General features: G+C 40.3%; 1 protein-coding gene across 5 annotated transcripts in view; it reads left to right on the plus strand.

Moving 5' to 3' along the window:
* Nucleotides 1–938: 938 nt before the first annotated feature.
* The window catches only part of ACBD5 (acyl-CoA binding domain containing 5), a 36,734-nt gene continuing 22,600 nt past the window's right edge, over nt 939–15,072 (plus strand). The window contains exons 1-5 of one of the 5 annotated variants that reach the window (XM_059911999.1): nt 939–1,030; nt 2,350–2,518; nt 6,881–7,001; nt 10,607–10,679; nt 13,988–14,102. In XM_059911999.1, coding sequence (XP_059767982.1) covers nt 2,443–2,518; nt 6,881–7,001; nt 10,607–10,679; nt 13,988–14,102 — 385 coding nt within the window. In that variant the 5' untranslated portion in view covers nt 939–1,030; nt 2,350–2,442. Of the gene's footprint in view, nt 1,031–2,012; nt 2,162–2,349; nt 2,519–6,880; nt 7,002–10,606; nt 10,680–13,987; nt 14,103–15,072 lie in introns of those variants that run through there. The other 4 variants (XM_059912000.1, XM_059912004.1, XM_059911998.1 and 1 more) reach the window with 4 other exon arrangements.

Consider the following 15,072-nt stretch of genomic DNA (forward strand, 5'->3'; position numbering starts at 1 on the left):
CATCATTACATTTCAGTAGGAAGTACCACATCTAAACCAGCACAGCTACAAGAAGGAGCTACTTTTTAAATACCTTTTCCTGAATAACCTCAATTTCTTTTCTCCTTATGCTATTCTCCTTGATTGGAAATTCATAGTACCAGCAAATGGAAATACAACAGAAGTCACTGGCAGAAAAATTCTTATTCATCATAACTTAAAGACCAGTGTACTGTAAATTCGCTTATTACATAAGCTTTTATGAACAGTTGCTAAAATGGAGTCCTAGATATGAAATGAATATCCAAGCCCTCTTATAAGTATGCACGACTGACTGGAACTGAAAAGGATATATAATAAAAGAGCAAGGAAAAAGTAGTGGAAGCGGTAGATATTAAACACATAAAATCTCCCTAGTTGGACACTGTTAGTTTCTTTCACTCTGGTGTCCTGGAAAAAGTCCAAGAAATAAAGCAAGAGTTTTTTGCATTGACTCACTCCTGGCTCTGTCTACTTACTCCTGTACTTACTGCTACTTGACCTTGGGCAAATGAGTTAATATGGTTCAATTTCCTCATTGACAAACACCCTACAGCGTTTTTGGAATACATGTTATGTGCTTGGCAAGTATCAGGCACTCAGTAAGCCGTAGTTTTTATTACCTGGACGGTAATCTGAAAGCACACGATTTCAAAGTTAGTAAGCATCAGGAGCAAGAAATAAGACCCCAGTTCTCCGACTCCAGTCCAGTCCCACCGGGATACCTCTGAAAGGCACCACTGAGCGTCTATCCCTTTAGCTGGAAGCGGATGTGGTGTTTTGAAGTAGCACAAAGTGCGACGCAGCAGGAAGGCGGGATTTCCGTCGCAACAGTTCCAGCATCTGCGGGACAGAGAAAACGAACCGGAACAGGTGGGAGGAACGCCCACCGCCAGAGGGAGGTGCCCGGAAGCGCCCGGAGCGGGGACTACATTTCCCACAAGCCCGCGGGGTAGGGCGAGGGGCGGGCGTCGGGGACCTTACCGGACAGGCCTTGCCCGGCAATACCAAGGTAAATGCCGGCACTGCGGCTCCAAGGGAAGAGTAACTTAAGAGTCTGCGCCTAGATTTGGACTAGTCACCCTCCTAACCCATCCCGAACTGACAAAGGGACCTGGCGACTTTGGGATTTCCGGGCCGCAGGACTCCACCCCCAGAACCTATAGCAGTACCCCCGCGTTGGGCCTGGGGGCGCTTCCTAGATGCCTGAGGACGGGGGGCGATGTGCTAGAAAGGTGAAGGCCCAGGGTACCTCTTTCTAGGGTTGATGATCCGTACAGGTCCCTTGTTCGCCCTTCCCCCACGCCCTGTCGCCCATTAGCTCGGGCTGGAGCTGTACGGAGCCCGGATCCCTAGGGATCGAAGTCGGGGGTGGTGCAAGGGAAGATGCTCTCCCTACCCCCGCCCAGTCTAAGTAGCGGGCAACCTCCCCTCTCCTTTGGTTGTTGCTCGGACGTCCTTGTCTCGGGGCGGCTAAAGCTGTCAAAGACCTGCGAGCCAAGCACTGCTAAGCACCTCCATCCAGCATCCCTAATCCTTTCATCTACCCTTTCGGGTGTTAGGAAGATTGCCGCTGGAGAGGCTAAGTAACTTGCCCTAGGTCGCAGAACTTAAATGGCAGAACTTAAGGTTCGCACCAGGCCTCTCTGGATCTAAAGCTCTTTGCTTAAGTCCCATCACCTTTCTCAAACCTTAACCTAAGAGAGGACAGGCGCTGGGGACCACAGTCATTTTTTTGCCCAGCGGTGCCCACACGCGCTGCAACCCCGCCTCGGCTGCCCTGGCGCCGACACATCTGTCGGGCCAGTTCAAACAGCGAGCCCGGGGCCCTCCGCCGATCCATCTCGCTGCTCTTCTTTTCCGCTTTCTCCGGCCCTTTTCCAGGGACAGACAGACGGCGCGCGTCATCGCCAAGGCTGCTGGGCGGGTGGGTGGAGTTTGCTGCGCGGCGACTGTGGCGGTAGCGAGTGGGTCCCCCCAAGACTCTGGGGCGGGGCTGCGGGGAGGGCGCGGACGGACAGACGGACCTCGCCGGGATGGGGGGTGTGGCCGCTCCGCCAGGGTCCTGCGGGTGGGTCAGCGGCACAGCGACCACCAGTGCCCGGGGCCCCTCCGCCTTCTGCTAGAAATGCTCTTCCTCTCGGTGAGTTGTTTTTCTGTCTGGGCGGCCCGGCCTCCCCAGCCTAGGTCACGCCCCCGGGAGGAGGAAGGAGCCGGGCCATCTCAGACTGTGTGGCCTGGATAGGGCAGGGCCACGGGGAACTGACCAGCTGCGCTCCGGGTCCTCCTCCCTTTGGGCATGTTGATCCGCGGCTGCGCTCCATGTTCCAGTTTCATGCAGGCTCCTGGGAAAGCTGGTGCTGCTGCTGCTGCCTGATTCCAGCCGACAGACCTTGGGACCGGGGCCGGCGCTGGAGGCTGGAGATGGCGGACACGAGATCCGTGCATGAAACCCGGTTTGAGGCGGCGGTGAAGGTGATCCAGAGTTTGCCGAAAAATGGTACGTGCACTTGGGCCCGGCTGGACAAGCCTTCTGCAGAGGCTTGAGGCCCCAGTTTCTGAATCTCACCTCCTTTAACCTTCTTTCTGCTTCTAGTCTTGCTTATTTAACCTACTTCTTTTTTTGCGTTGAAAAAGCATGTAACTGAAGGGGAGGTGTCGGATGGGAATTAATTGCCTGCTGATCTCTCAAGCCTGAGACAAATATATTATCCAGATTTTAAGCAGTTTATATTGTTGTCGAAAAGAAAAGTCCCTTAATGACTGCGGATTTGGGTATGTTTTTAAAAAATCTGGGATGGGGATGCCTAGGGCCGCATACTCATAAAGTCTACTTTTTGAAAACTTTTGATATGAAGGGAAAGAAAGGAAAGAGTAACTATATTCATTTGTAAAACGATTTCTCATATTTTAAAAGTACATATATATTTACTACTTAAAAAAAACAAACAAACCTGTTCTATGGTCCTAGTGTTCTCTTTTTCATACTCATGTGGGACCTTTGCAACTTGGGTGAAAAGTCATTGGAGCTGTTCTTTCATATTTAACCTGTCGTTTCTCTGGCTTCTGTCAAGATTTTTCTCTTTATCGTTGGTTTTGAGCAGTTTGATTATTATCTGTCTTGGTATGGTTTTCTTCATATTAATGCTGTTTGGGGTTTTGCAGCGCTTTTTGAATTTGTAATTTTATGTCTTTGACAAATGTTGGGAAGTTTAAGGCCGTTATTCAAATATTTTTTCGGTGGAGAGGCTTGGAAAGGGGGAATTTGACTTTTCACTTCATATCTTTCTGCAATAAATGTATATTTTTCCACAATAAACGTGTATTTTTTAAATAATACTTTTAACTACTATCATTGTGCCAGAGTGTAAAACTAACTGAATGTAACACTAATATATTACTATAGTATTTAATGTCATGTTCCCTATTTTCATTATCATTTGGCTAAGTAATGAATGTTCAATACCATTAACAAACATTCATTAAGTGCAGATACAAAAGGTTTTGAAAACAAATATACACAAAATAGCTTTCCTTTTGTAATCTCAAACACCAAATTGGAGGAGGATATATGAGGGATTGAAAGAAAAGAGTGAATGAACAAAATGTAGAGAAATAACATAGGAACTTATTTAGGTATTGATTTTTTAAATGTCTGATGAAGAGAGTTTACAGGAAGGCATGATTCTAAGAGTTTTGTTTAAATGGTACCTTCATCCTTCTAAACCACACGTTTTTATATTTTTTGAAAATTGATAGAGCTAGACTTGATGATAGTTTGCTATCTTTGCTGACACCATATATCACTTATTAGGAAACCCATATAAGTGTAAATACAGTTTGTGTTTATATAACATTTAAGAAGGTATTGGCAAGTTAAGAACCTCTGCCAAAGGGCAGCTGGGTGGGGCAATGTTCAGTACTGTACTATTATCTCCTGAAACTAAATAGATAATAATTGAAGCAGAAGTATTGTTATAATTAATCATTAAATAGTTTTATAGTAAAACTTTTTTTTAATTTTTATTATTTTTAAAAATTTATTTATTTATTTATGGCTGTGTTGGGTCTTCGTTTCTGTGCTAGGGCTTTCTCTAGTTGTGGCAAGCAGGGGCCACTCTTCATCGCGGTGCGCGGGCCTCTCACTATCGCAGCCTCTCTTGTTGCGGAGCACAGGCTCCAGACGCGCAGGCTCAGTAATTGTGGCTCACTGGCCCAGTTGCTCTGCGGCATGTGGGATCTTCCTGGACCAGGGCTCGAACCCGTGTCCCCTGCATTGGCAGGCAGATTCTCAACCACTGCACCACCAGGGAAGCCCAGTAAAACTTTTAAGTTGTGTCATCTGTCCTGGATTATTTTGCAAATATTCTTATAGTTTTTTTGTTGCTTGTTGCTTAATCTTTATGTATGGCATAAAGTTATAATGAATCCTATAGCACCTATGTTTGGTATGACCTTGACCTTTAGAAATTTATTTTCCTATATAATGTTTTAAACACATATCAAATGTATTGGGTTGGCCAAAAAGTTTGTTCAGGTTTTTCTGTAAGATGTTGTGTGTGAGCACCTTGAGGACAGAGACTATACTTTATCTAGTGTCTTATACACAGAATACATTCAATATATGTTATTAGTTTTTGCTCTAACCTAATGTATATGTTACTCACCTTAACCAATAAACTTTTAAATCTCAGTTGATTAACTTACTGAAGATATTATGAGATGAGGCTTTTGATGTTTTAAATTTAGGTTTGTGTCATTTAAATAGGTAACCTTTTTTTTTTTTAATAAATAAATTTATTTATTTATTTATTTATTTTTGGCTGTGTTGGGTCTTTGTTGTTGTGCACGGGCTTTCTCCAGTTGCGGCGAGCGGGGGCTACTCTTCGTTGCAGCACGCAGGCTTATTGCAGTGGCTTGTCTTGTTGCAGAGCATGGGCTCTAGGCTTGCGGGCTTCAGTAGTTGTGGCACGCGGGCTCAGTAGTTGTGGCTCGTGGGCTCTAGAGCACAGGCTCAGTAGTTGTGGCTCGTAGGCTCTAGAACGCAGGCTCAGTAGTTGTGGCATACGGGCTTAGTTGCTCCGCGGCATGTGGGATCTTCCCAGACCAGGGCTCGAACCCGTGTCCGCTGCATTGGCAGGCGGATTCTTAACTGCTGCACCACCAGGGAAGTCCTAGGTAACCATTTTTAACTATAGTTTCTCCATTTTTTTCCCCTCTGCTATATAAAGACTGTATCATTGAAACACTGTATCTAATGGATACTCCTAAATGAGCATATATTGTGTAGATAATTTATTATTGTGATTTTGGAATTAATTATTCACTCCTGGCCAAACCTGAAACACCAGCTCTCAGCTTGTCTGTGTTGTAATTTTCACAATGTTTATAAACTACTAGCTTTTGATTACTACATGTTATCAGATTATTATGCAATCTATGAAGTTTTTTTCTTTTTTTATAAATTTATTTATTTATTTTTGGCTGTGTTGGGTCTTTGTTTCTGTGCGAGGGCTTTCTCTAGTTGTGGCAAGCGGGAGCCACTCTTCATCGCGGTGTGCGGGCCTCTCACTATCGTGGGCTCTCTTGTTGCGGAGCACAGGCTCCAGACGCGCAGGCTCAGTAGTTGTGGCTCACGGGCCTACTTGCTCCGTGGCATGTGGGATCTTCCCAGACCAGGGCTCGAACCCGTGTCCCCTGCATTGGCAGGCAGATTCTCAACCACTGTGCCACCAGGGAAGCCCTATGAAGTTTTAAAAACATCTTTTTACAGTTTTAATTTTTGTTTTCATAATAAATTTTGGAACAAAAGTAATACACAGTAAATGTAAATTTTTTAAAAATGCAAATAAGCAAAAAAGAAACTAGAAGTAATCTATATGCCTATGACAGCGATATCTCTCCTCTTTTAACATTTTGACATGTTTCCTTCTACTCTGCTTTTTAAGTATATAAGTACTTATTTTGTAAAAATGGATTGTGCTGGATATGCTGTTTTAAACTGCTGTTTAACTCTCATTTTATAGTAGATCTTGAAACTTTTCTCATGCTATTTTTTATATTTTTCTACAGTAAAAATTTTTAGGGCGGTAGTTATAAATAATCCCATAATTTATGTATATCATAATTATTTAGCCAGTTAGTTGTTATAAAACATTTATATTCCAATTTTTCTCTCTCATTAAGAGTATTGCAACTTATAGCACTTGTTCAAACAATTTGAAAACTTTAAACATAAAAAAGTTTATTGATAAGCTAGAAACATAAGCTAGACTGATTCTCAGAAGATTGGCATGTCCAAAACTACGGAGGTAGGAAGTGAGAAATCTGTTTTATCTTGGATTAATTCTTTTTCTACCACAGTACACACTGGTTGGCTTTAGCCAAAGTTCCTAATGCCCTGAGAAATCGGAAATTTGGCTAAGAGAAGTTGAATTTCTTACTGTTGCAGTTTTATTAAGCAGAGTATACATTTAACTTTCATTTGTGCTAGTCAGTGTGGTTTGTCACAAATTTTTAATAGAAATACCTTATTACAGTTGCATGATACAGTTATTCTATATTTTAATTTATTTGTTTTTTTTAAAATGACATTTGCCAGTTATTTTGGTTACATCTACAACATGTTTATTCATTTATTCTGTTATTTATTGAACTATATTAGGTGTTGTTATTAAAGTGTAAAATCTCAGAGTTTTTTCAAATCAAAGAAATAAACTGAGCCATAACTTTTGTTTCTGTAAAATAAGAATAAATTGTCTGAACTATTAATGAAATATTAAAAAGTCACTGTTAGTAAGCTAAGCATTAGCTCATCAATTGTGTTCTCCAAGTGATCTTACTTAATGTATGTTTCCAATAGGTTCATTCCAGCCAACAAATGAAATGATGCTCAAGTTCTATAGCTTTTATAAGCAGGCAACTGAAGGACCCTGTAAACTATCAAGGCCTGGATTCTGGGATCCTATTGGAAGATATAAATGGTAATTTTATGTAGACAGCTATGAAATAATTTTGAGTTTAATGACATAATAATCATATGACTGTTACTTATGTGGTTATGGATTATTCTGTGCACAAAGTATTCTAGGTACTGGATACATTTTTATCCTCTATGTGCTCTTTCTTTTTTTCTTTAAACAAGGGTTTTTGTTTTTTTTTTATAAATTTCTTTATTTTTGGCTGCGTTGGGTCTTCATTGCTACACGCGGGCTTTCTCTAGTTGCAGTAAGCGGGGGCTACTCTTTGTTGCGGTGCGTGGGCTTCTCATTGCGGTGGCTTCTCTTGTTGTGGAGCATGGGCTCTAGGCACGCGGGCTTCAGTAGTTGTGGCACACGGGCTCAGTAGTTGTGGCTCGCGGGCTCTAGAGCGCAGGCTCAGTAGTTGTGGCGCACGGGCTTAGTTGCTCTGCGGCATGTGGGATCTTCCTGGACCAGGGCTCGAACCTGTGTCCCCTGCATGGGCAGGTGGATTCTTAACCACTGCGCCACCAGGGAAGCTCCCTCTGTGTGCTCTTAACACAATTTCACACAAATAGGAAGGTCTTGGGGAAGAAAAGAAGACAATAAAACCAAAAGAGGTAGATTTATCAAAGATATAAAAGCATTTTCAATTAGTGTTTCCTTTTATGGAGTTTGTTCTTTTTATTATGCCAAGAATAAGTCCCAAACTACATTAAAGGAACAACAGACTCTTCTGCCTCTTTTACCTGCCAAGAAGAAGAGTGACCTCTTGCTTGTCAGGTGACCTTGTTTGCTTTGAGCCATTGAGATAATAAATAACTAGGAGCATGACTCAGGTTCTGCCTTACTTTTTATCTAAGCTGTCACTCCTGTCCCACTGTACCTGAATAGAAATTTCATTTTTAATATATTTAATAGAATCACAAAATACCTCTGCCATGTTTCCAGTTGACTAACATTTGATGTTCTTAAACACTATTGAAGAGGTGACAAATGTCTAACAGGATGTCTGATGTCTAACGTGACCATACGTCATGTACGTCAGGAACAGAGTGTGCTAATTGGCAGAGTAAGTCTTTAAGAGCCACGTTTGTTTGTTTGTTTTAAATTTATTTTTATATTTATTTTTGGCTGTGTTGGGTCTTTGTTTCTGTGTGAGGGCTTTCTCTAGTTGCGGCAAGCAGGGGCCACTCTTCATCGCGGTGCGCGGGCCTCTCACTATCGCGGCCTCTCGTTGCGGAGCACAGGCTCCAGACGCGCAGGCTCAGTAGTTGTGGCTCACGGGCCCAGTTGCTCCGTGGCATGTGGGATCTTCCCAGACCAGGGCTCGAACCCGTGTCCCCTGCATTGGCAGGCAGATTCTCAACCACTGCGCCACCAGGGAAGCCCCAAGAGCCACATGTTTTGATGGCTAAGTTTCTTCACCCTGCATTGGAAGTCCTTAAACTCCTTTGAGGATTTCTTTTTTTTTTTTTTTTAACATCTTTATTGGAGTATAATTACTTTACAATGGTGTGTTAGTTTCTGCTGTATAACAAAGTGAATCAGCTATACATACACATACATCCCCATATCGCCTACCTCTTGCGTCTCCCTCCCACCCTCCCTATCCCACCCCTCTAGGTGGTCACAAAGCACCGAGCTGATCTCCCTGTGCTATGTGGCTGCTTCCCACTAGCTATTTTACATTTAGTAGTATATGTAAGTCCATGCCACTCTCTCACTTCGTCCCAGCTTACCCTTCCCCCTCCCCGTGTCCTCAAGTCCATTCTCGATGTCTGCGTCTTTATTCCTGTCCTGCCCCTAGGTTCTTCAGAACCTTTTTTTTGTTTGTTTTAGATTCCATATATATGTGTTAGTGTTCGGTATTTATTTTTCTCTTTCTGACTTACTGCACTCTGTTTGACAGTCTCTAGGTCCATCCACCTCACTACAAATAACTCAATTTCGTTTCTTTTTATGGCGGAGTAATATTCCATTGTATATATGTGCCACATCTTCTTTATCCATTCATCTGTCGATGGACACTTAGGTTGTTTCTGTGTCCTGGCTATTGTAAATAGAACTGCAACGAACATTGTGGTATATGACTCTTTTTGAATTATGGTTTTCTCAGGGTATATGCCCAGTAGTGGGATTGCTGGGTCATATGGTAGTTCTATTTTTAGTTTTTTAAGGAACCTCCATACTGTTCTCCATAGTGGCTGTATCAATTTACATTCCCACCAACAGTGCAAGAGGGTTCCCTTTTCTCCACACCCTCTCCAGCATTTATTGTCTATAGATTTTTTGGTGATGGCCATTCTGACTGGTGTGAGGTGATACCTCATCTTTGAGGATTTCTTAGTCCTGTACTTTCCTCTAAGATCTTTATGACTAGTCGTATTAGGTTAAATGTAAGAGCAATATGTTATTTAAGCTGTTTGAAGAAAATTTATTTATTTACTTAATGATTTTCCTCAGAATTGAACTTTGGTAGAGTTATACTGCTTCTGGAAAATATCTCTAAAATGAGAGGTTTTCTTTTTAGGCAAAAATTTCAAAGGGCTCTTCTCATTATTTGAGGCTTTAAAATTTTCCTGTCCCTCACATTTTCATTTTTTTTTAGAAGTAAGAAACCTTTTCCATTTTTCAAGTGTTAGACTCTTATTTTTTTAATATAAATTTATTTATTATTTATTTATTTATTACTTTTGGCTGCGTAGTCTTCGTTGCTGCCTGCGGGCTTTCTCTAGTTGTGGCGAGTGGGGGCTGCTCCTCATTGCGGTGCGTGGGCTTCTCACTGCAGTGGCTTCTCTTGCTGTGGAACATGCGCTCTAGGCGCGTGGGCTCTAGAACGGAGGCATGGGCTTCCCTGGTGGCACAATGGTTAAGAATCCGCCTGCCCATGCAGGGGACATGGGTTCGAGCCCTGGTCTGGGAAGGTCCCACATGCTGCGGAGCAACTAAGCCCGTGTGCCACAACTACTGAGCCTGCTCTCTAGAGCCCGTGAGCCACAACTACTGAGCGCGCGAGCCACAACTACTGAAGCCCAGGCGCCTAGAGCCCGTGCTCCACAACAAAACAAGCCACCGCAATGAGAAGCCCGCGCACTGCAACGAAGGGTAGCCCCTGGTCGCCACAACTAGAGAAAGCCCACGTGCAGCAACGAAGACCCAATGCAGCCAAAAAAAAAAAAAAAAAAAAAAAAATTAACCAAAACTTCTGTTCATTTGAAACATGACTGTGACAGTTCATGTAGAGTTTCTAAAATGTTCATTTTTGTCACTGTTATTTATAATGATATAAAGACTTTTAAAGAGTTCTTAGCAAATAATTATGAACAGTCTACGGTCTCTATAATCTATATAGAGATTATAGAGACTATATAATGTAGTCCCTATAATTTATGGCCTATAGATAGGTTAATACTTCTTAGTTTTAGCTACTATTTAATTTGCCATTTTATTCACTGTGATATTTTTCTTCAAGGTGGTGCATTTAAAGAGATCCTTTGGAAACATTAATATAGCTTTAAGTAAAGCCTGTTTTAAATTAATGATCCTATAGCAATAACTATAAATTATATTCTGAGCAATTGAAATCAGGTGTCTTTCTGTAGTTAATTGGATATTTTTATTTCTAGGGATGCTTGGAATTCATTGGGTGATATGACCAAAGAGGAAGCCATGATTGCATACGTTGAAGAAATGAAAAAGGTAGGGAAAATAATTCACAATAGAAAATAAAACTACTTAGAGCAGTTTTTTTTTTTTTTTATTTATTAATTTTGGCTGTGCCAGGTCTTAGCTGTGGCCCATGGGATCTTCGTTGAGGCATGTAGGCTCTTTAGTTGTGGCATGAATGTGGGATTTAGTTCCCCGACAAGGGATCGGACCTGGGCCCCCTGCACAGGGAGCACAGAGTCCTACCCATTGGACCACCAGGGAGGTCCCTATTTAGAGCAGCTTTGATTTAGTTTTTTTATCAGGCAAATTAGCTGCTTTGTTTTTAGGAACAAAGAGATTGTAATATGTTAGAATACAGAATCTAGATTACTGAGCTTATCAGGGCTTTATCTGTCTCATTAAAGTTCATCTTAAGGTAAATGTTTTTTCCTTCAGATGTGCCACATTGTGGGGACATGCTATTTTCTTTTCTTTCTTTTTTTTTTTTAATTTTTATTTATTTATTTATTTATTTATTTATTTATTTATTTATTTATTTATTTATGGCTGCGTTGGGTCTTCGTTTCTGTGCGAGGGCTTTCTCTAGTTGCGGCAAGTGGGGGCCGCTCTTCATCGCGGTGCGCGGGCCTCTCATTATCGCGGCCTCTCTTGTTGCGGAGCACAGGCTCCAGATGTGCAGGCTCAGTAATTGTGGCTCACGGGCCCAGTTGCTCCACAGCATGTGGGATCTTCCCAGACCAGGGCACGAACCCGTGTCCCCTGCATTGGCAGGCAGATTCTCAACCACTGCGCCACCAGGGAAGCCCCTCTTTTCTTTTTTTAAATAAGTTTATTTATTTTATTTTATTTATTTTTGGCTGCATTGGGTCTTTGTTGCTGCATGCGGGCCTTCTCGAGTTGCGGCGAGCGGCTACTCTTCGTTGTGGTGTGCCGGCTTCTCATTGCAAGGGCTTCTCATTGCAATGGCTTCTCGTCGTGGAGCACAGGCTCTAGGCACGTGGGCTTCAGTAGTTGTGGCACACGGGCTCAGTAGTTGTGGCTTGTGGGCTCTAAAGCGCAGGCTCAGTAGTTGTGGCATACGGGCTTAGGTGCTCCATGGCATGTGGGAATCTTCCCAGACCAGGGCTCGAACCCGTGTCCCCTGCATTGGAAGGCGGATTCTTAACCACTGTGCCACCAGGGAAGTCCCATGTTTTCATTTTTTCATCTTTCTTATCTTTCTCTATCGTTGACTTCTGCAGAAAGTATACAGATAGGAATCTTTTCAAATACTGATTTCCCTTACTCAGGAGTGTGGGACTTAACTGGGCTGTCTTGAAAACATTTCTGTTTTGAAACTTTATGAGAAATACGTAAAAAGACTGCCCAACAGTGTTCTCATACAAGTGTTGACTCATAAGTCGAGATGTTTCTATCACTGGATTTATCAGTAACAAGCATTTTTCTGTGAATGCAAAAATCCTTCAGAAGCAGAATAAGACAAGGATGCTTTTAGTTTCTCTGGTAACTACTAAAGAGGGCATTCTTTATTAACTAGCTCTTCAAGGAGCAAATTAATGAAGAAATCATGGATTTTTAAAGATGATCTTACTGCCTTTTTATAAAGGAACATTTGTATTGATATGTTGGTAATGGATCAGAAGTTGTGAAATCTAGATCTGTATAATAATCTTAAATAATCTTTGAACATAGAGAAAATATGTAAAAAAGGAATATTTTTTTTTCATGTAGAATAAGATAAATTTTATTGTAATTAGAAAAAGATTTAAATATTTTTTTTTTTTTTTTTAAATTATGTATTTATTTATTTATTTATTTTTGGCTGTGTTGGGTCTTCGTTTCTGTGCGTGGGCTTTCTCTAGTTGTGGCAAGTGGGGGCCACTCTTCATCGCGGTGCGCGGGCCTCTCACTATCGCGGCTTCTCTTGTTGCGGAGCACAAGCTTCAGACGCACAGGCTCAGTAGTTGTGGCTCACGGGCCCAGTTGCTCCACAGCATGTGGGATCTTCCCAGACCAGGGCTCGAACCCGTGTCCCCCGCATTGGCAGGCAGACTCTCAACCACTGCGCCACCAGGGAAGCCCCAGATTTAAATATTTTAAAAATGGTAGAACCGCTAATACATTACAGTTACTGCTTAAAAGCTCTTAATTCAGAGTAATTCAGCAACCTAAGAGAAAAAGAGCTGACTCCCCTCATTACCCAAGGCAATGTTGTGGTGAATTTTAATTATAAAGATTGGTTCAGTATTTGTAGGAATATTTTTTTGCCAGATGCTTTGATAGTGTTAACCTCTGTAGTACTTTTTATTTGGTAGATTCAGAGTAATTTGTTTTGTTTTAATGTCTTCTACATTGCTCAAAGTTGTGCACTTTGTTACATTTTCACAGTTTTTATTTGGTGGACTTTGTTTTTCTATAAAAGAGGTCAGAGCTTAGTTCTTTTGGCTGTTAAGTATATCAGTAGCAGAACAAAGGAGTCTTTCAAAAGCAGAGAGAGAACGATAATGTACAGCTTTGGTTTGATAACATTCTTTTTTCTTTAAATATTGTTATGATCTTTCCTCATTCCCTCCATTTTAACTATTTAGTGGTAATTACTTTTAATTGTATTTTGTAGATTGATACAGAAAAGACGTGTGTATATATATATCCTATTATTTAAAAAAAGAAAGAAAACCAATAATGGTATCATATTAAACATACTGTGCAGCTACTAGCTTTTTGCCTGTAAAAAAAAATTTATAGATATTTTTCCAGTCAGCACACACAGAACTAATCTTAGTCTTTTTAATATCTACAAGATATTCCATATATAGAAATACTTTATTTTGTCAGTCATCAGTTGATGGCTCTTTATTTGAATACTTTTTCACCTAATTTACCTTGCTCTTTAAACTTGATGATTCTAAATTGGCCCGTAGTTATGAAGGTGTCTGAAAGTGGTTGCCATTTCCTACTTTACTTAACACCCTTTTAAAAACACTACCTTGGTTTTAAAGAACAGACATAATAATTTTACTCTAACCCCACAATTTTCTATTTTATTTTACATTAGTGCCTTTAGTGCTTAATGCACAATCTATAGCTTATTATATAAAATTTTACATGAAGCTTATGTAAAATAGTTTCCAAAATGAGAACGCTTTTAAATCTTTACTTGAAATTTTCCTAGGGTGGTATATGCATCAATATGTAATTAACATAGATACTTTCAGGAGTCTATAAAAGCACTTCAAATCTCAAAGTTATCGGTAAGTAAATTATAAATATATTATTTGGTGCTAGTGTGGATCACATTAATAGTTTGTTTTCACAGGATTTGTTTCTTTTGATTACAGATTCTTGAAACTATGCCAATGACTGAAAAAGTTGAAGAATTGCTACATGTCATTGGTCCGTTTTATGAAATTGTAGAAGACAAAAAGAGTGGCAGAAGTTCTGATTTAACCTCAGGTTGGACTCTTTTACCTAGTTTTTCATTCAGCAGCTGATATATTATGCATGTATTAATATTTATATTATATGTCTAATTTTTTTTTTTACTTTCACATGCCAGTCCAAGTGGAGAAAATCTCTAAATACTTAGAAGGTAGGAATAATGAAATCCATGTAAAACTTTGGTTTAAAATTTATATGCCAAAAGAACTCTGCACAAATTTATATAACTTATGGGCTTTTCACTCAAGAGTTTTCTTTCAAGCAAATACATTGCACAAAGTTCCAAAATATTATAAACCCTAATTTTTTTTTCAGAGTTTTAAAAAAATTTTTATTTTATATTGGAGCATAGTTGATTAACAATGTTGTGTTAGTTTCAGTGTACAACGAAGTGATTCAGTTATACATATACATGTATCTCTTCTTTTTCAAATTCTTTTCCCATTTAGGTTATTACAGAATATTGAACAGAGTTCCCTGTGCTATTCAGTAGGTGCTTGTTGGTATAAACCGTAATTTTTACCCTTAGGTTATTAAAACATGACAGACGGTTCATTTGTATACAAAATTATAACAATTCATGGTTTTATTTTTATGATTCATATTTCATATTTTCTATTTTGCTTTATGAATTATATTAGCTAATTATATTAGCTATTATATTGCTATGGCTGAAATGACTTGCTAGCTAATTTTAAGTGAATATGTTTATAGTATGGTTTAACTCTAGAGTAGCTAGCTAAAACAAGACGTCAGTGAATTCACCTCACTTGGTCTTTTTTTTTAGAGTTCTGTTTTCATGTTCTCAGTAATGAATTGAAAGTCGTATCATTTTACGTACTAGCAGGAGATGAATAATCTGCAGATTTGCTGGTATTAGCCATAAACATTTGCTCTTTAAATTGTTTTAGAAAACAGAGTGAAATGAGCTCGTAGGAGTCATTCTAAATGACAATTATATATGTTTTAAATAAAAATCAGCCTG

This window comes from Balaenoptera ricei, chromosome 2, assembly GCF_028023285.1.
Source record: "Balaenoptera ricei isolate mBalRic1 chromosome 2, mBalRic1.hap2, whole genome shotgun sequence".
In the NCBI taxonomy this organism is placed as follows: Eukaryota; Metazoa; Chordata; class Mammalia; order Artiodactyla; family Balaenopteridae; genus Balaenoptera; species Balaenoptera ricei.